This window comes from Drechmeria coniospora, chromosome 03 (genome assembly GCF_001625195.1).
Source record: "Drechmeria coniospora strain ARSEF 6962 chromosome 03, whole genome shotgun sequence".
NCBI classification, from domain to species: domain Eukaryota; kingdom Fungi; phylum Ascomycota; class Sordariomycetes; order Hypocreales; family Ophiocordycipitaceae; genus Drechmeria; species Drechmeria coniospora.
Window position 1 is genome coordinate 2,971,630 of NC_054391.1, and position 19,431 is coordinate 2,991,060.

At 61.7% G+C, this 19,431-nt stretch overlaps 7 protein-coding genes across 7 annotated transcripts; 5 read left to right on the forward strand and 2 right to left on the reverse strand.

The window, feature by feature from the left end:
- Positions 1-752: 752 nt before the first annotated feature.
- Positions 753-2,246, forward strand: DCS_06634 (uncharacterized protein; the record flags this gene model as incomplete). Its single annotated transcript, XM_040803922.1, has 1 exon — positions 753-2,246. The coding sequence occupies one exon, from the start codon at positions 753-755 to the stop codon at positions 2,244-2,246; it is 1,494 nt and encodes a 497-aa protein (XP_040654026.1).
- A 675-nt stretch (positions 2,247-2,921) lies between these two features.
- DCS_06635 (putative U-snRNP-associated cyclophilin) lies at positions 2,922-3,769 on the reverse strand (the record flags this gene model as incomplete). The annotated part of the gene is made up of 4 exons (XM_040803923.1): positions 2,922-3,122; positions 3,194-3,310; positions 3,412-3,557; positions 3,757-3,769. 4 exons carry the CDS (start codon positions 3,767-3,769, stop codon positions 2,922-2,924), a joined length of 477 nt encoding a protein of 158 aa, XP_040654027.1.
- A 3,201-nt stretch (positions 3,770-6,970) lies between these two features.
- On the forward strand, positions 6,971-8,128 carry DCS_06636 (uncharacterized protein; the record flags this gene model as incomplete). The annotated part of the gene is made up of 3 exons (XM_040803924.1): positions 6,971-7,085; positions 7,420-7,659; positions 7,725-8,128. The coding sequence occupies 3 exons, from the start codon at positions 6,971-6,973 to the stop codon at positions 8,126-8,128; spliced, it is 759 nt and encodes a 252-aa protein (XP_040654028.1).
- A 140-nt stretch (positions 8,129-8,268) lies between these two features.
- Positions 8,269-9,734, forward strand: DCS_06637 (RING-8 protein; the record flags this gene model as incomplete). Its single annotated transcript, XM_040803925.1, has 2 exons — positions 8,269-8,516; positions 8,657-9,734. The coding sequence occupies 2 exons, from the start codon at positions 8,269-8,271 to the stop codon at positions 9,732-9,734; spliced, it is 1,326 nt and encodes a 441-aa protein (XP_040654029.1).
- A 686-nt stretch (positions 9,735-10,420) lies between these two features.
- On the reverse strand, positions 10,421-11,401 carry DCS_06638 (uncharacterized protein; the record flags this gene model as incomplete). Its single annotated transcript, XM_040803926.1, has 1 exon — positions 10,421-11,401. The coding sequence occupies one exon, from the start codon at positions 11,399-11,401 to the stop codon at positions 10,421-10,423; it is 981 nt and encodes a 326-aa protein (XP_040654030.1).
- A 1,246-nt stretch (positions 11,402-12,647) lies between these two features.
- Positions 12,648-17,480, forward strand: DCS_06639 (golgi complex component; the record flags this gene model as incomplete). The annotated part of the gene is made up of 2 exons (XM_040803927.1): positions 12,648-13,428; positions 13,498-17,480. 2 exons carry the CDS (start codon positions 12,648-12,650, stop codon positions 17,478-17,480), a joined length of 4,764 nt encoding a protein of 1,587 aa, XP_040654031.1.
- A 560-nt stretch (positions 17,481-18,040) lies between these two features.
- On the forward strand, positions 18,041-18,784 carry DCS_06640 (Meiotically up-regulated protein 84 protein; the record flags this gene model as incomplete). The annotated part of the gene is made up of 1 exon (XM_040803928.1): positions 18,041-18,784. One exon carries the CDS (start codon positions 18,041-18,043, stop codon positions 18,782-18,784), a length of 744 nt encoding a protein of 247 aa, XP_040654032.1.
- Between the last annotated feature and the right edge of the window lie 647 nt (positions 18,785-19,431).

Sequence of the window (19,431 nt, forward strand, 5' to 3'; positions counted from 1 at the left end):
GACCGTCGCTCCCGCCCTGCATCCGCAGAAACGGCGGAACGCACAAACGGTAGAGGAGGCCAAGCACACCGCCAGATTGCTGGCAGAGGCCAACTGGGAAGAAAGCCTTCAGTTCCCATCCTCCCGTCACACCCGTTTGCCCCTTGCCGTTGGCGAGGATACCACGACGTCAACACGTGCGAGCTTCCGTGTTCAAGCAAGCACCGGAAACGCACCTCGAGCGGCGAAGAACAACAATAGAACTGCAATCCGTTCCTTTACCCCTCCCTTTCCGCCATCCATCTTTTGACACCTGCACAAGACCGCGTCTTTGACCCTCTCCACACCAAAAGGCGCACCATCAAACCTGTTGACCTCCAAAGGCTGCCGTTTACGCCGCCCATTCATTCATTCATTCATTCGTTCATTCACTCGATATCGATTCACCCTTCGCTCATTTGGTCATCGTTTATCTAGCGGAACATATTTTCGTCGTCGTGCTCCTGGTTCGTCCCTCCCCGCCATCCTTCCCCGTTTCGAACTTCTCCTGGTGAGAATCACACGTATCCCTCTGCCTTATCCTTTTCAACGCCCCGAGCATCCTCACCCCCAACGAGAGAGGACGCTGGTTCGTCATTCTGGGCGACTGTCGCGAAAGAGCAACCTCGACATCGCTCGAGCACCCATCTTCATCACATTCACTTACTCGAGAGCGCGCCTTTCAGGATACCTACGCGAGAAGTCGGCCAGCAGCCTCGCGTTGTCGACACATGATGGAGAGAGTCGTCGTCCCGCCCGTCCGTCTTGGCGGCCTCGTCGCCCTCCTCGCCCTGGCCATGACCGTCTCGGCACACTCCTGGATCGAGTCTGCCTTTCGCATCGCCGCCAACGGCACCTTTGTCGGACCCGAGGGGTTCCCCCGCGGCTGGGTTCCCCGATTCGCGCCCGGATGGAACGACAAGCAGGCCCAGCACATCATTCCGGATGCCGGCATCTACACGGGTGCCGAGCTGCTGAACAAGTACCCCATCGACGCGAACCCCTCATTCCCCATCCTCCATGCGGCCCCCGGCGACAAGATCGCCATCCTGCACCTCGAGAATGGGCACGTCACCCTTCCACAGAACCAGCCGAACAAGCCGGTGAACCGGGGAACCGTCTTCCTCTACGGGACCAGCCAGCCCAAGGGCCAGGAGAAGCTTTTTGACGTCCACCTCCGATGGAACAAGGACGGCACCGGCGGCGACAGGCGCGGCAAGCTGCTCGCCACACGCAACTACGACGACGGCCAGTGCTACCAGGATAGCCGCCAACCGCTGGCGCGGGACCGAGCGAGCAGGCTAGCTCCGAACGGCGCCATGGTCGAAAGGGAGCTCAAGTGCCAGTCCGTCGTCACCCTTCCCGAGGACCTCAAGCCGGGCGAAGTCTACACCGTCTACTGGTACTGGGACTGGCCGAGCCTGAACCCGGACAAGCTCGACGTCAAGGCCACCAGCGACGGCCGGTTTCCCTGGGCAGGCTCCTTTATGCGCGGCGACGCGGTGCCCGACGGATGGAGCATGGATATGATTCGCATCAACGAAAGCTACTCGAGCGTCATCGACATCAAGATCACCGACAAGGTGCCGGGCGTCGTCGGGAAGGGATACGACGCCAACTTTGTCGAGAAGCAGGACGTTTACCATGCGGGCATCAAGGCCCAGCTGGGAAACATGTTTGACGTCAACGTCGACGGTGCCGGCGGCCAAACCGCCTCTCCAGACGCTGGGTCGTCGCCCACCAGCCTCGGCCCCTCGGCGACGGCGAAGCCTACGAGCATGACGGGGAAGGCTCGCCAGACAGAGATGGCGAGCTCATCCCGCACCACGCCTAAGCATCCGGGCACAGACGCCCCCGCCTGCGACGGTGCGCAGCCGACCAGCGCCTCTGCGCAGAGAAACACGGCGAGCCGGGACGTGGCCTTTGAGACCAAAAAGGCAAAAAACTCCTGCGGCTTGACGGTGACGCTGACGGTGATGGAGACGGCCCCGGTCACGACGGTCGTCCACACGGTGACGACGACGGTCCCGGCCACACCCGTCATCCATACCGTGTACGTCACCCCCAGCCCGCCGAACCAGGCCCCGGAAACGCGAACGACGGACGTTCCACCCCGCGTGGGAGGTGCGGCCCCCAACGACGCGGCGGCGCCAAGGTATTATGTCAAGGGCCAGAACCAGGGCAAGCAGCGCCGCGGTGCCCGGGGCCTCGGCCAGCACGCGCAGTAGACGGACGGACGGGCGGCCGAGAATGCGGAACGGCAGGCGTGCAGAGAAGCGGTCGGGAAACACTGTTTCCTCCATTGATGCACATCGAACCCCTCATCTCCTCCGCCGCACCGGCCGTTCAGTTCGCAGGCAAGGGCTTCGAGCATCAGGATGCCGCCGTACATTGCCGCCGTTTGGAAGAGCCACGGGGCGCGGATGGCGACGGATGGGTCGAGGACACCGTCGCTTGGCCGCTGGGGGACAGCAGGCCGTTGGCGACGATGCGGTTTGGCGCTGCCACGGAGTGCCGGCGTACGGCGAGGCGAGGACGGAAGAAGGGGCGGTAGATGGTGTGAACGAAATCAAACATTGCTAGCATTTGACGCAAACAGTAGCTTGCTTCGCCATAGAAGGCCCTTGGTCATGGCCGAGAACGAAAGACGTGCATGCCATGCATGAACGGGCCGTCGGGCGCCGCCGCCCGTGTCTTCGTTTCGTGCTCTACCTGAAGCTGGGTACATGGTGCACCTGTGCGCGTGCCTCGAGACGGCCGACGGCGGCCATCACGCCGAGACGGTTGAGGCGACTTCCCCGCGGCACCTCTCGTCGCCCACTCGGCGACCTGTCGAGCCGCGTTCGCGCTTCGTGACGGATGACGGGCCAGTGCGGCCGCGTGCATTCGAGCGTGGCGTCGCCTCACATCTCACCGCACTGGGCGATGGTGATGTCCATGTTGGGCACGTCCTTGCCCCTGTAGCCCGTCTTGGTGGCCTCCATCTTCTTGACGACTTCCATGCCGTCCACGACCTTGCCGAAGACAACGTGCTTGCCGTCGAGGAAGGGGGTGGCGACGGTGGTGACGAAGAACTGGGAGCCGTTGGTGTTGGGGCCGGCGTTCTACCGCGCCGTCAGCCGTGCGTGAACCATGGCATGCAAGCGTAGGAGGGGGAGAGGGGTGCAAAGAGTACCGCCATGGAGAGCAGACCAGGCTGCTCGTGCTTCAGCGTAAAGTTCTCGTCGTCAAAGGACTTGTAGCCCCAGATGCAGGTGGAGCCGGTGCCGTCGCCGTTGAGAAAGTCGCCGCCCTGACACATGAAGTTTGGAATCTACCGTTCACGGGTGAGACACGGTACCGGCGTGGCACGCGGGAGCAGGTCCGAGGGGCCGAGGGCGAGAGGAGACTGACGATGCGGTGGAACTTGGAGCCCTTGTAGCCCTGCGGCCGGCCGGCCGAGTTCTTGGTCTCTCCGGTGCAGAACTGGCGGAAGTTTTCCGCCGTCTTGGGAACGACATCCTTGAAAAGCTCAAAGGTGATGCGGCCGAGAGGCTCGCCTACGGAAATCAGCAGCGTTCTCGATCTCGAGGAGCGAGGGGAGATGATGCGTGAGCCGTCGCCGGTTTCCGTCACTCGCCGAGCGGTCAACCATGCGGCCAGTCAGCGGCGGCATGGGCGGACACTTTGCCACGACGTAGACGATGCACGGTCCGGTCGATGCTGGGAGAATAGATGGTTGGGAGGCCAATGAATTACCTCCAAGAGTCATGTCGAAGAAGACGCTGCAAGGAAATGCTTCGCCGTCAGCTCCATGGCTGGCCTGCAGCAAGAACACGATGGATGGGCGGGAAGAGAAGTCGGAGGGGTTTGTTGACGCACAGGGGATTGCCCGACTCGGGAAGCTGTGTAGGCGGCATGGCTCCGGCTCTTGATGCGGAACACGTCCAGGCTTGGGGGAGCTGTGAGCACACAGAACGCGAGGCACGGTCACGATGTTAAATGGGCTCTGGTGAGGTGAGGGACGACGGTGGGACCATTTTCAGCTTAGCGCACTTGAGAAATCGGATACACTTTACGGTAGGGAGTATGGAGTAATATTATTAGGCGCGAAACTATTCTGTCTGTCTTCAAGTACATGTAAGTACGAACACTTGCAAGCACAACCCAACGACGTGGGCTGGCATGCACAAAGACTTTAGGGACTGGTTGTGTCCAGTGCACCTAAGTAAGTACAAGGTAGTTGTACTAGTACAGTACGTATATGCCTAGGTACTAGGTACTAGGTGGCTATGTTAGTAGCGTCATAAACTTATCACACAGAACTCTAGCACACCAGATGTCGGTTGGTACCACGCTGAACATTGACAATCGACCAGCAGTCAACAGTCAACAGGGAGGAATACTGGCTGAAAGTGAATGCCATTCATGTCAAGAACTAATGGCGCCAATGTCGGAAAGCACGCAGCATCAAGCCTCGTCTGGAGAGCACATCGATCGCCGCCGTGCACAAAGGATATCTAGGTGCGATGGCAAAGCACAAGCCAGCCAGGCAACGGGCTCGAAGGCGAGCACCAGGTGCACATGGCTCCAAACACGCGACGTAGCGGCACGGACAAAGAGGCTACCGCATCGAATCAAAGGAAGGAATTTCCAGGCATGGAATGGCGCGCAAGCACAGGTAGGATCAGGCCCGAATGAACCATCGGCTCATCGGATTGTAGCGCCATATCGTTCGACGTACCAATTCGGGGTGAAGGGCTCGCTTAAGCCATGGGCGCATGGAGTTTGCATTCGTACGTGTTCTTGTACTAGATAGTGGAAACAGCGCGGCAGGGATCACCCTACTTCTTCCGCAACAACCACCACCACCAGCGTGTAGCCTAGACACGGCGAATTGGTTGGCATGTGGCACGACGACGTCGGGGCAAACGACGACGATGTGAGGTCTCGCATGCCCCAGTGGTGGCGACGAGGCCAAGCACACGCACGGTCCTAGCAATGCGGCACTGTCTGTACATGTATTACCTACGGCGCGGAGTACTCGTGCTCGTGCTACCTCGCGAATGTCTTGGTGCAAGCATTCACACAGCTCCAGTATCACCTGCACACCATAAGCCCGTACAGGACAGTACATGCACTATTATGTACCTAGTATGTACAGTAGCTGTACCCTACATACGTGCCGTGGAGGGTGCCTAATTCGTGCTAGTTCGGAGACAATTGCGCACTTCGTTCATGACAATAGGCGAGACAAAGTAGAAACAAGGTTGAATGACGATGGGCCACGCCGCTTCCGATGGTTTGACTTGGCCAACACTGCCACCGTCCCTTTTTTAGATCTAGTGCCCATGTACGGAGCACGTACAGCTGCAGCGACGGGTTTGCCACGAACCCAAGGGGACATGGACTCTCTCCGATCCTTCTCGTGGCTGCATCTTTGCGGCTGACGCTGACGCTGACGCCAACGACGACGATGCCGTGACCGCCTCGCCATGGGGATGGGTGCCAGCCGCTGCGAGCACTCGCACGCAGTGGCGGCAGAGAGATAGGGGAAGGGATGGTGGCGGCTGCTGGACGGTACCCGCGAGTGACAAAGGGGCACGCGCACGCGTCGGCGGGCGTGCCGGTACCTCGCTCGTACCGCATGGGTGCCAGGCAGTACTGTACGGAGCATCGCATCCAAGCAAGTACATGTCCGTTGCAGGGTGGTGAAGGACTGAGACAAGCGATGCGACAATGCGTCGAGGCGGGCGGCGAGGGAGGGTACGGATTTTGTGACTTGCAGGGCGCGCATGCACTAAATTTACACGGCGGCGGCGCACGGCACCGAGTACATGCACGTACGTGCCGGGTGCAGGAGGGAGCTGTGCTTGCCAACTCGTCCGAGCATGTCGAGGCCAAACTGCATCGAGAATTCACGCACCCTCAGGCACCCTTGGTGACACCTCGCCAAGCAGCCGAGCTCGAGCGGCGGCACGATGACGGGCCACGGAAGACTTGCCAGCCATGCGATGGGGGGCACTCGTAGCCCGTGCCGGGGCTCCTCGGTCGTAGCGCCCTGGGTGGCGACACCGTACGAGCCGGCGGATGACGTCCCCCCCGCGCCAGGGCGATGACGACAACGACTGGCCAGATGCGTACCCGCCAGCGTACTGTGGGCGTGCGTGTGTGCCTGTGCGTGCGAGCAAACGTGGAGGCGAGCTGCTGTATTTGTCAGTGAGCGAGAGCCACCTCGGCAGCGGAGATGCCGGCACCGGCACAGGGCGGGCAGGTGATGGCACCCAGTTAGCATGCGCGGAAGCATTGCGCCTCGCACTGCCCGTCACCGCCACAGTCCGCCGCGCCCAAGGTTTGCCTGGCAGGAGGCAGCTGTAGCGTGCTGCGGCTGCGAGAGCCCATCAACTTTGGTACCTAGCAGGCAGCTTGGCACGAGCTCGGCAGCATTGCTCCCGCCAGCAGCGGTGCGGCGACGGCAACGTCGAGGCGTCATGCCCACACGTCGTTGCTTGCGTGGGAATGCCTGCCCGCCTGCCTGTCTGCCTGCCTGCCTGCTTGCCTGCATGCATGCACCTTGCCTGTGCAGCGTGATAGGGTGCCGACGTGCTCCGGGAAGTGGACGACAATCTCGCACCAGACCTCCTTCGAGACGGGAGACGGAGGACGCGCATCGGCAGCTGCTCGACTCCTTTGTGAATGCAGATGCCTCCATGCGGACGGAACGGTCTGCGAACCCCCGTCCCACCGAGAAAGCACAGCATGAGCCGACCCCCCCTCCTTTCCGGCCTTGTTTCAGCATCCCGGCCTTGTTCGTTATTTGATGAACATGCCGTGTGGTCATGGTGAAGCGGAGTGGTCGGCGTGGCATGGCCGCCGGCGAGCAGAAACAGCCAGCCGCGCTGGTGGGAGGATGCCGTCTTCGTACCATGCACGTGAGGAATGAATCAACTCATCACCGCCTCGTGCCGCTGCGATGGAGACGGAGCGCGGCGTGTCCGACGGTCCGACGACGCGGCAGAGGAAGCCCGAATTGCTGGACGGAGGACTCGCAGGTGCCAAGGGAGGAAGGATCATAAAAATAGGCACAAGTACTCCGTACTCGGTGCTGGTTGCACCACAGGACTCTGTACTTGCGTTGCATGTACTGTAATAATACTGTACATGTACTTACTGTAGGTGTACAGTGATTACTACGTACAACTACTGCCTATACCTAGAGGTAGATAGTAATTACTACTAAGGTACCTATGCTCATGGGAACGCTCGCCTGCATGTACATGTACTTGCACTGCGCTGTGCGGTACATGGTATTGCCTGCGGTTCTGCGCATTCTGCAGGCGCAGGTGCACTATTCGATGTAGACACGTTAGCACGTGCATGTACACGTACCGCATGCACATTGGTCGTCTCCGTCCTCCCCAGCTCGCCGTCTCGCCAGCAGTGCCCAGCACAGGGGCGAGCACAGGCCGGCGTGGGCGCGCCGCGGCCAATCACGGAAGCCCGCTGCCGCTGAGCCTGCAGCGTCGCTCCCACCGGCCCACCCCACTGTTCCCGACGGTTCCAGCTTGCTTCACCCGCCGCTAGGTGGCTTGCTTGGGCCACCCTTGGCTTGGGCCAGCGCTGTGCCTTCTCTGTTCGTCGACGTCGGCCGAGGATACAAGGGTACGAGCCACCCACCAGTCGACCCAAAAGGTAGGTACGTATTACCCAGTGCCCCAGTGCCCCAGTGCCCACCGCCGACCAGCCCCCGGTCCAAGCCAGTCCCATTCCACCCTCTCCTCTCCTCCGTCTCCTCTCCTCTCCTCAGCTCCCCCTAGACCTGCCCGCTGGCTCCTCGGAACACCTCCAGACCGCCTTGGCCGATTCCTCTTCCTCTCCCGCACACCAACATCACCTCGCATCGCCAGATACCCGAGCCGCTTCCATCGCCCGACGCCGTCCCCGTCTCACCTCTCGATCCTCTCTCCCACCACCTCGGACGCTCTCTGCGGCTCGCACCCAACCGCCGACGCGAGGACGCCGTCCCCCTCGAGCCGACGACGCCGCCGAGCCGAACGAGGCAGGGCACGGTGCGACCGACCGACGACCTCCTCCTACGTTTCGAACCACCCTCCAGCGCACGCGGCTGTGAAGATTTGGCAAAGCCGAGCAGGGACGAAAAAGGGCGCTCGACTCGGACTCGCGGGTCCGCGCAGTCGATGATTTCCCTCGGCTGCTAGAGACGAGTCAGGTCCAAGCTCGGGGCTCCTCGCCGTCGGAATTCGCACCACCATGGCCGTCGTCCAGCGGGCCCTGGGCCAGGCCGCCCTGCTCGTTGCCAGGGCCGCCACGTCGACGCTGGCCGACTCGGCCACGACGTCGGCCACGGCCACGGCCACGACGGAGATGAACACGCCTCAATCGTCGAAGCCTCCGGGTACCAATCAGAGCAACGACAACACGCAAAATAACAATGGCTCGAGCTCGCCTCTGCTCTTCTTCGTCGCCCTCGGCTTCGGCGTCGTCTTCACCAACCTCTGGTAAGAACCCCCTCGCTCGATGCGCGTTCGCCCTGCCCCCTGCCATCCCCGTCGTCGTCGCCCTCGCACGACTCGCCCGGCCGGCCGCAACGCTCGTCTCGCCTCGACGGCCCGTACCCGCTGACACGCTGCGCCCGCAGGATCATCGTCGGCGTCAAGTATTGCTTCCGGTACAACGCTCGCAACCGAGCCAGGATGACAAACGACGAGGGCGAGCCCATCACGCTCGAGACGGTCCAGCGCCCTCATCGACGACGCCGCGAGAAGAAACTGATGTCGATGAACGAGGTCAACGAAAAGTTCCCCATGATGAAGTACAAGAGCTGGGTCTCGGACCGTGCCCGGGAAGGCCTGCCCACGGCCGGCGGCGTCTCCGTCCCCGCCAGTCGAGCGAACAGCGTCCGCGATGCCGACGGCGTCGTGGCTGCCGTCGCGAGACGCTCTGCCGAGGAGCAGCGACAGTCGGAGCCGGCCACCGGGACCGGCTCCGTGGCCGAGACCAAGAACGAGCCGGACAGCTCGCTCGTCGATGGCGATGCCGGCCAGACGTCGGGCACCCAAGAGACGATGATGACGCCGGCCGTGCGGCCTGCGGCGGCTGACGAGGACGTCGACGAGGACGTCGAAGAGGATGAGCACATCGACGCCGCCCTCCCACCCGAATGCCTCGGCACCCCGGGCGACTCCTGCGCCATCTGCATCGACACCCTCGAGGACGACGACGACGTCCGCGGCCTGACCTGCGGCCACGCCTTCCACGCCGTCTGCGTCGACCCCTGGCTGACGAGCCGCCGCGCCAGCTGTCCTCTCTGCAAGGCCGATTACTACACGCCCAAGCCGAGGCCGACGCCCGAGGCCGACGCGAACGCGAGGAACGGTACCAGCCAGGAGGCGCGTGCCCAGTCCCGCCTCAATCTCCCCGGCCGTCTGCGTCCCGCCTGGTTCCGCCGTGGCGCCGACGACCCTTCACGCCCCGGCACGTCGCTGCCACGCTTCGGCAGAGACCGATCGCGACGAGCCACCGGCGGCCAAGCCGGCCCGACCGAACCTCGACCCGCCCAACCGGCCGACGGGACGCCTCTCGCCGACGCCGGCGTCTTCTCCGCCGTCCGGCAGGCCTTCCGATTCGGCCGAAGGAACGAGCCGCCCGCGCGAGAGACGGTCTCCCCGTCGCGTCTCGAAGCCGGTGGCCGTCCGGAGATGACGTCGACGCAATGACGAGGCACCGACCGACCGCCTTGGTTGGCCCCGAGCCGCTCGGAGCCGTTTCGCCCTTCCTCTCACAGCTCTTTTTCCCCTAGCATTGATTTTCTCTCCTTTAGCCTGTTTGCGAGCGTCGCTGCTCTCGTCACAAGCACGTGCATCCTACTATGCTGGACTCGAATCATTGCATTTTCGCTTCGTTCTCCGCGACACGTCGTCGCTGCGCCCGGCGACGAAACGCTGCTGGAGGCCGTGGGAGGCGAAAACCTCGCCGGCGGCCGCCCACGCCTGCCACGCCACCCGCCCTTGTCGGCACGGTGGCCGTCGTCGGACGCGTTGAAGAGGCGGGCACGCGTGATGCGTTGCCTGTCTCTTGCTGCGTGCAAGCAGGTTCTTGTAGGACGTCGAGCGGCACAGAATGAAGACTCGTCACCCGCCTTGTGCATTCAGGCGGGGGGATGTGACGTCGGAAGCATTCTCAAACTTGGGAACGATATGAACACGAAAGATTTCCCATGGCAGCGGTGGAGTTGAATGGTTCATGTGGACATGGCTGGTGGCTGCGTGATTTCATCATGGGAGAATTTTGTCTCGGTTTAGCAGCCACTACACTACCCAATGCGACGGCACGGCTTCCCCCTTGGCCCTGCACGCCACCCGATTTGCCCTGGTGAATGGGACATGCGTCGTGCGTCGGGGCGCTACAGGTATGATCCTTTTTGAAATCGGCCTCCAAAGTTGGCCGACTTGGCCACCAGCTCCCTCCTCTGGGCCGTGCCAATCTTGCCGCCCAGCGCCATGTCCTTTTCCCTGTCGAACGCTCTCTTGCTCGGGTCGTCTTCCTCCTCGTCCTTGGCCACGCCCTGGCTCCTCTGCCTTTTCGCGTGCGCGTCGTACATGCTCTCGCCCCTCGACGCCTCGACGCTCGCCGCGATCCGTCGATCCCTCTCCTCGTCGGCCTTGCTCCTCTGCTGGTGGCCGCCCGTGTCGGGAGCGTCGGACTCTCCACCGATGCCTCCTGTCCGGCCGAGCACGGAGTCTTGCAGCCGACGGAGCTTCTCCTCGGCCGTCTCCGTCCATATGGACGACACAGCCGAGGCACCGGGCGCCGCCGGCTTGGAAGCAAACTTGCGGTTGCGCATGCGGGTCGGGTCACGCTCGGCGTAGCCCGACGCCGCGCTCGGCGGGGCGAGCATCCAGCTGTCTCGCTGGGTGGCCGCCTCGGACGGCGCGGGGGAGGGACCGATGGGCGCTGCGCGCTTCGTCGTTGCCGACGGAAGAGAAGGGCCGTAGTCGTCCGAGTCGGAGTCGGAGGATGTATCCTGCCTCTCCGTGGATCCTTGCTGCGGACCCGAGAGCATGGAAGACCCAGCGTCCGTGCCGGCCTCCGTCTCGGCCTCTCTCGGGACAGCCGACGGGGGCAGCAAAGGCCCAGCGGCCGATGTGGAAGGCTGCGACGGCGGCGTCGTCGTCGTGGGTGGCATCGTGGGTGGCAGGGCGGGTGCTGCGCTGGGTCCGATGTCGTCATCCTCGTCGGCTGAATCGCCGAGGTCTATCTCGTCCGCGTTGGGTTCGCGGCGAGCGTGTTTGCTAGAGATGTCGACGTCGCCATCGCCGCCGGCTTCGGGCGTGCGCTTGCGCTTGTTGAGAGGCGCAGGTGGTTGTGGGCCGATGGAGGGCATTTCTCCCTGCGTTGCTGTGCCGCGTGTGAGGTGATGAGAGGCGAACAGAAGGAGGACGCGTCAGGATGGTGGATGCCGAAGTTGGCCTGGCTGGCTGGCCAAGGAACAAGCACAAGTAAATACTTCCAGTGGTAGAACAGCAGTGTAGAAAGGCTGGATGCTGCGGTTGCCTTTAGCTTGGTGGATAATACTGGAAACGTGGGGGATCCTTGTAGCGATTGAAAAGTGGAGCAGCTACAGAGAGCGGAGTATTTAGTTGTGCACCTACGGAGTACAGTACAAGTACTCCATACTTGTAGGGGTACTTGCGCTGTACAAGTATGCTGTAAATGCGCAAATGCATGTGCTGTAGGTACTACTAGCAAGTACTTGTACTGTATGGAGAACGTACTAACTCAGGTACTATGTGTACTGTAAGTGCAAGTAATGCCGCAGGCACCCTGTCCCGATGCACGGTGCTCTCGTGTTGTGCTCTGCTCACTACAACCACAGTACTTACAAGTACTTACTTGTAGCCTTGCATGTAAGTATGCTGTACCTGTACTCGTAAGTACATAGCAGATGCGACTTCCGCGTTGCTACCCTATGCCAACTGGCTTGTCTACCGGTTTTGCTGCAATTCAAGACTGACACTGACGGTCCCTGACGCTACGATCGGTGCGCTGTCGCATTGGCCAATGTCCCAAAAAGTACAGCCAAATTTATTGTATCAGCGCGAAGGAATACAAGCAAGTTGAAGAACCAGATGCATCTGTTGTTGACCAAGAGACCTTTGTACAGTACTTAGGGTACTTCCAAGTACTTACGGAGTACTGCTGTGCCTACTAAGCCAACTACAGTAGGTTGAAATAATACGGTGCCTGGCAGCATTCCCCACCACCAGCGAGCTCCAAATGGCAACGGGAAATCCGCGGCCCGCCCAGACGCCGCACCGCTGGCGAGGTGCCTGCCTCCGAGGTGTAACGGAACCTTGCCGTCGAGCACAACCTCCATGCTTCTCGGCAGCTCATGATGCAGCTGCGGAGGCGACGGCCCCCCCATCCGACAGCCCAGCCAGACCAGTCCCCGACAACGGACAAACGGGAAAACGACGCACCTGCGACGGAAAAGCCACTGCCACGGGGACCAGGCGTCGATCGACCGCCCCGAGCGTCATCCGGCGTCTAGCTAGCTTGGCCACGAGCCTCGAGCTCTCGACGAATCTTTCTCGACCGCCAGTGGACGATGTGATGGAAGCCAAAGCACAATGCCTGATTCAGAAGACCCGCCCCCATCGAGGGGCAACGGTGGAGAGGATGGAGCGAGGGAACTGCCCGATCAGAACAGCGATGATGTCCCGTTGCTCGAGGAGCATGCCGGCGCGCCCTCGACGGGGACGGAGACAAACACGAAGCGGCACCGCACCGTCGTGCGCGATACCTTCGAGGATGGCTCCGACGCCAGCTCCATAGATGCCAGCTTGGTCGACACGTTGCCGCGACGAGTCGGGAGCCCCGTCGATTCCCTTCCATCGACACTCGGCGAGGCACCATCCGTCCAGGTACGTCTCCCTCTCTTTCCCGACTCTCCCCTCCAGTCTAACCGACCAAAGGGCTCCCGCGTCTCGTCTCCGGGGAGCAGCATCCTGCCCTCGTTCGCCTCTCGGCCCACGCCAGGCAGCCCGACGCCGACCTTTCGACCGTTCGACAGACGCTTCCAGTCCCGCATCACCTCCTCGGCCTCGAATTCCCCTCGTCCCTCGTCCCCCGCCTTCCTCTCCGCCCACAGCCGCAACGTGTCGCTGAGCTCCAACCTTGTCCTCGACCCGGCCGACAGCAGTACGACGACGGCCCCCTGGGAAGTCGTTCGCTGGACCCGCCTAAACAAGCTCAACAAGCAAGCCTTCTCCGAAGCGGGCCGTCGCAACTTTGGCTCGCCGACCTGTCTCGCCGTCTCGGCCTCGATAGCGATAGGCACGTCCAAGGGCATAATACTGCTGTTCGATCATAATCAGGGCCTCAAATTCATCATCGGCCCGGGTACCAAAGGTCAGTCGCGCGTCCGCTTCGTGATCCTACCTCGCCCAACTCTTTCGTTGACGTGACCCCTCCTCTCAGCCGTCGAGTCGGGAGCCGTGACGGCGATTGCCGTCTCTGCTGATCATACGACCGTCGCCGGCGGACATGCGAATGGAAGCATCTTCACCTGGGACACCGCCAAGGCGGCCCGACCCTTCTTGACCATCCCTCACATCGACGAGGCCCAGGCGCAAAGCCGGTCCGCCGACGGACATGTCACCAACATGGCCGTCGTCCACTTGGGATTCCTAGGAACCAGACACACCGCCCTGGTGTCCGCCGACGATCGAGGCATGGCCTTTTCCCACCTCGCAACCCGAGGCACCGGAGCGCTCGGGAGGACGGTCAAGACGACAAGGATCCTCGGTCGCTACCCCGGCATGCCCACGCCGGCGGGCAAACCGCTCAAGCCGAGTACCGTCCTCGGCTTCGCATCGCTGCCTCTGGGCAACGTGGAGCGAAAAACCGACGCCATCGGCCTGACGGCCATGCTCACCCCCTACTTGCTCGTCATCGTCTCCACCACCCCGGTCGCCCAGACCCAGCACAAGTCCGCGAGACCAAAGGACGTGCCGGCACACAGCACCATGACCGGCTGCCTTGCCTGGTTTCCCGCCGTCAAGCTCAAGGCGCCGGATCCCCACACGGGCTCCGACCTGTCAAAGGTCAAGCTCGTCTACTGCTGGTCCAACGTCCTCACCGTCCTCGACGTCGATGAAATCGCCAACGAGAACAAGGACCACCCGGCGACGCTCAAGTTCAGAACCCGCAGCCGCTGGAAGTGCGAGGAGCCCCTCGTTGCCGTCCAGTGGCTCGGCCGTTCCGTCCTGGCCGTCCTCACCATATCGCAGAGGCTCATCGTGCTGGAGGATAGAAGCATGCGAATGACGGAATCCTTCGACCTTCTTCAAAAGTTCATCTACCACAGCGACCTCTTCTCGACCCAGCTCCACAGCTTGGTCGAGCAGCTGGACGAGGAAGACGAGTCGATGCACGGCGTCGTCGCCGATGCCTTTTACATGAGTTTCAAGGCGTACAAGGGCAGGATATTCCTCCTCGGCTTCAGCGAGGTCTCGGTTGGTGCCCTGTCGAACTGGGCTGATCGCCTCATCGCCATGATGGAGGATGGCGACTACATTGGAGCCATCCGTCTCGCAACCTCGTACTACACCGGCGACGCCGACAAGCTCACCGTCGGCTTGCCCGAGGACACGGAGCTTCGGCACTCCATGGTGCAGGACAAGATCGTGGAAATCATCACGGCCTCGCTCAAGTACGCCTTTGGCCAACGGGAGCGGAGCAGCGACGAGGCGGATGACCATCACCTGCGGCAGCTTGCCGAGACGTGCTTCACCGCCATCCAGGCCATCGGCGCCACCGATTATCTCTTCGACGACATGTACGAGTGGTACGAGAGCGCCGCCGTCGATGGAATCTTCCACGAAACGCTGGAGCCCTACATTCTGGATGAAGCCATCACGATAGCGCCCCCCGTCGTCGTCAGGGACATGGTTCGTCACTACGTCGCGAACGGGTGGGAGGGGAGGCTGGAAGAGATGATATGCCACATGCAAACGACGACGCTCGATCTGGACCAGATCACGCTCTTGTGCAAGCGCCATAATCTCTACGACGCCCTGACGTATGTTTGGAACCAAGCGCTCGGCGACTACATCACCCCCGCCATCGATCTGCTCGGCCTCCTGGTGCCGTTGATGACCCACGACGGCGACGACGGCGAAGGCTACGACAGCGTCAATGCTCTCAAAATCTTCCCATACTTGTCGTACGTCCTGACGGGAAGAGTGTACCCGAGGGGTGAAATGATGGAGGACGATTCGGCGGCCAAGGCCAAGTCCAGTCTCTATTGGTTCTTCTTCTCCGGCCAGACCGTTGAATGGCCACGCGGCAGCAGCCGCCGGTTTCTGACACGCCCCGGCCAAGACTCGGAGCCGGCGTTCCCATACCTCCGACTCATCCTCAAGTTCGACGCGCCGAGCTTCCTGAGCGCCCTGAACGAGGCGTTCGAGGACAGCTTCCTGAACGATTCTCCCGACAACCAGGCCACCGGCGGTTCGCGAATGGAAATGGCCGAGGAGCAGATCTTTGGCCTGACCATCAATCGCCAGTACATTCTCACCATCCTCCTCGATGTCATGAACCCGGAGGACTTCGCACCCGAGGACACAATCTACCTCGACATGTTCATCGCCCGCAACCTGCCCAAGTTTCCCCAGTACCTCCTCTTCTCCGGCTCGATCCTTTCCAACGTTCTTTCGGGACTTTGCAACTACCCCGGCGACGACCTGGCGGATGACGCGCAGCTCAGCGCCGAGTACCTCTTGTCCGTCCACCAACCCGCCGACATGCCCGCTCTGATGCCCTTGTTCAGGAGAGCCGGGTTTTACCGGATACTGAAACACATATACACGACCGAAAAACAGTACGGGAAGCTCCTCACCACCTATTTCGAAGACACCGAAGACCTTGACGCGGTATTCGACTGCATATCCGGCTGCCTTCGTCCCCAAACCGGGCTGGACACCCGGCAGCTGCAAGAGGTGCTGCGCGTCGTCGAGGAGCACGCCAGGGATCTGCTCCAGCTCAGCCCCAAGAGGGCCGCGGCCACCTTGGCCTCCCAAGACACGGCGGTTCACCGACACGCGATCGAGTCTGCGCACGACAGGCCCGATCTTCAGTATTCGTACCTGAACTCCTTGCTGGAGCCCGAGAGGCCGACGGAACGCGAGGACAACCTGGACCAGGATCTCGTGGAACGGTACGTTCAGCTCATGTGCAAGTTCGACCCTCACCACGTCTCCGACTACGTGGGCGCGGTGCAGTCGATCGACCTCCGGCTGGAGAACCTGTTGCCGACCATGGAGGCGACAGGCGTCGTGGATGCCGCCGTGGTGCTCATGGCTCGCGGCGGGCAAGTCGCCAACGCCATGGATCGGCTCATCCGTCATCTGCACACGCTGGAATCCGCCCTGCAAGGTCTCCTAGGCGGCGGCGACGAAAAGGGAACGGATGAAGTGGATATCCAGGAGCCTGCGGAGGAGCTGCTCCACGGTCTGCAAAAGGGCGTTCACGTCGGCATATGGCTATGCCAGGGGCAGACGAGGACGTCGAGGAGGGCAAACGTGGTGCAGAGGAAGCAAGTTCCTTCCAAAGATGGCCTGTCGACCGACGAGGCGCTGTGGTTGAGGCTGATCGAAGCCTGCGTCAGAGTCACCAAGAATCTGTCGCCGGCCATTCTCCAAGCCGTCGACGACGGCGCGGTCGACGAAGGAAAGCTGCCGACCCTTCTGCGGTCGTTGGTGCAGCACACCTTCACATCGTTGCTCACCGCAACGTCCGACCAAGGGCACGGCGGGACCGAGGCCAAGCTCTTGTTCAGTACCGGATCCAACCTGTCGTTCCTGCGCATCCTGAGGGCATTTCTCAGCCAGGCGGCCGCGTCGTCGCCGAACCTCGCCGACCTGCGCAGCGTTTTGTCGTCCATCTTCTCGGCGTACGCGTACGAGGAGTCGATACTGCGGCTGTCGAATCGCCTCCTGGAGCGAAGCCTCTTCGTGAGCGTCGACCGAGCCGCCGAACTGCGACAGCGCGGGTGGCGACCCCGAGGGTCGACCTGCGAGGGTTGCGGGAAACGAGTCTGGGGCCCCGGCGTCGCGGGCGGTGCCGTGCTGGAGGCCTGGGAGAAGAACCAGGCGATGGAGGATTCGTCGAGAAAGGCCCGACAAGCGCGCGCCGCCGAGCGGGCCAGGGGCAAGCCGGGTGACGCCGCCGGCAAGGGCAAGGGCAAGAGCCTCGACACGCGGCCGTTGAGCAGGCACACGGAGACGGATGGAGCGGAGGCCGGCCGCGAGGCGCCGCTGGAGCCGTTGGTAGTCTTGGCCTGTCGACACATTTACCACCGGAGCTGCCTCGAGTCACTGCAGGAGAAGCAGGTGCATTCGGTTGCGGGACGGGAGAGGGAGTACAGGTGCCCGATTGACGGCGACGTGCGGAGAATGTAGCGAGCCAGTGCATGCCTGTCCGAACTGGCCCTCGACGATGCTCACGGAGAAGGAACGGAGCGTCGATTCAACGGCGACTGCAGCGATTCACCGTGACTCTGTACGCACATGTCGGATGCGTGCCATGTTAGAGTGTTGACTGCGGCACCATGCTCGCCTTGGATGATGGTCGTCGGTGAGTGGCCGTGAGGTGCCGCAGCAAGCGAATAATCCCTTGCACGAACAGGTTCTGCTTTCTGCCATGGGCAATTGATATTACACGTAAATTAAACAAATCAACTTGGTTTGCAGTCCGTCGTCGCTGATGGAATGAGCGACGGCGGCCTGAGGTACCCAGTACCCTAGTATCCGAGGCACTAAAGGGGACGAGATGCAATTATCAAATACAGGCTATACAGGCTATACTGGCGGCTATTCGTAGCACTGCTGCGCTACCCGTGGCGAACCACTCAGGCGCTGAATGATTCGCCCGCCGCTTGGCCTTTTCCGCCGACCAATGCACCTGCAACGTCATCCGGGCCATCACCGTTCCATCGCGCCAGAGGACAGACGCAGCCGCCATGTCCCTGTCCTCGGAAAAGGACGAGGAGGACGGCGACGACTATTTCTCGGAGAACCAGTTCTCCGACTCGTCAGGGGCCGAGGCCGAGGAGTCGCCGCCGCGGCCACCGTCGCAGAACTACTTTGCCCCCCCCTTCTACGGTCGTCCTCCGACGCCTCTGCCGCCGTCCCCGTCGCTCACGTCCCTCCTGCGACCGTCGCGGCCGACGACGCCCGATGCGTCGGATGACGAGAACATGGCGCCGGTGCCGCGGGCGGCGCCCAAGGTGCCGACGTACGAGTACTACGGCTTCGTCCTGTACCTCTTCAGCAGCCTCACCTTTCTCCTCTGGCTGCTGTGGAGCTACCTCCCGGCGCCTTTCCTGCACGGGCTGGGCATCTACTACTATCCGAACCGCTGGTGGGCGCTGGCGATCCCGGCCTTCCTCGTCATGACGCTCTGCTACATCTACATCGCCTTGGCCTCGTACAACATGGAGATGCTGACGGTGCCCCTCGGCAGCGTCGAGACCATCGTCGACGGCGCGGGCAAGCTCGCCGCCATCGACTCCAAGGGCCGGCTGCGCGGGAGCAGCAGGCGGGAGAGGAAGTGCGACGGCAACGGCAAGCTGAGGTGGAGGGAGATATGGAACGAGGGGACCGACGCCGTCATGGACATACCCTTGGCCGGCGTCTGCGAGGTGCTGTACGGCGAGGGAAGGGAGGAACCGGCGAGGGAAGACGGAGCAGGGACAGGAGCGTGATGGAACCCGATCTCCCTTCTCATACGACCTCATTCACGCATCGTTTGCAGCGAGCGCGGGTGGATGGGGAACGTTGGTAGGGAGGCATACCGGAACTTGTACAATTACACATGTATGGATGGGCGCCGGCACGCGCACACGGCTATGTGCCTTGTTCTCTCTTTTCAGACGCCCATTTCCACCGGTTCTCGGAAAGCCCACGTGCTCGTCATTGTGCTCAACCATCGCCGGCGGCGCAGCCAGCTCGAGCAAGCGCGAGTATTGCCGTATGACGGCTGGATCAGACATTCATGGTGCACGCGAACATGGCCGTTCTCCTCCATTATGGCGATGCCCCGTTAGCTGCGTCACAGCTCCACACCCCACCATGTTGGTTTTTTTTACAACGCTATCAGCTAATTAATATTAGTACAGTACTTCCTGTACAGTACACATGGGTACCTAAGCACGGTTCTACAGTACACCTAAGTAAGTACTCCGTACTTACAGCACACTTGCAAGTACTGCATTGTACTGGTAGGTGTACAATGGGTGCCCCATTACCAGCAGCAGCCCAAGTACTAGTAAGTACTGTAAGTAAGTGCCTGTAATACTAACAATGTCTCCGAAATTTCTTCCAGGATTGTTGACGACCACCTCCACGAACA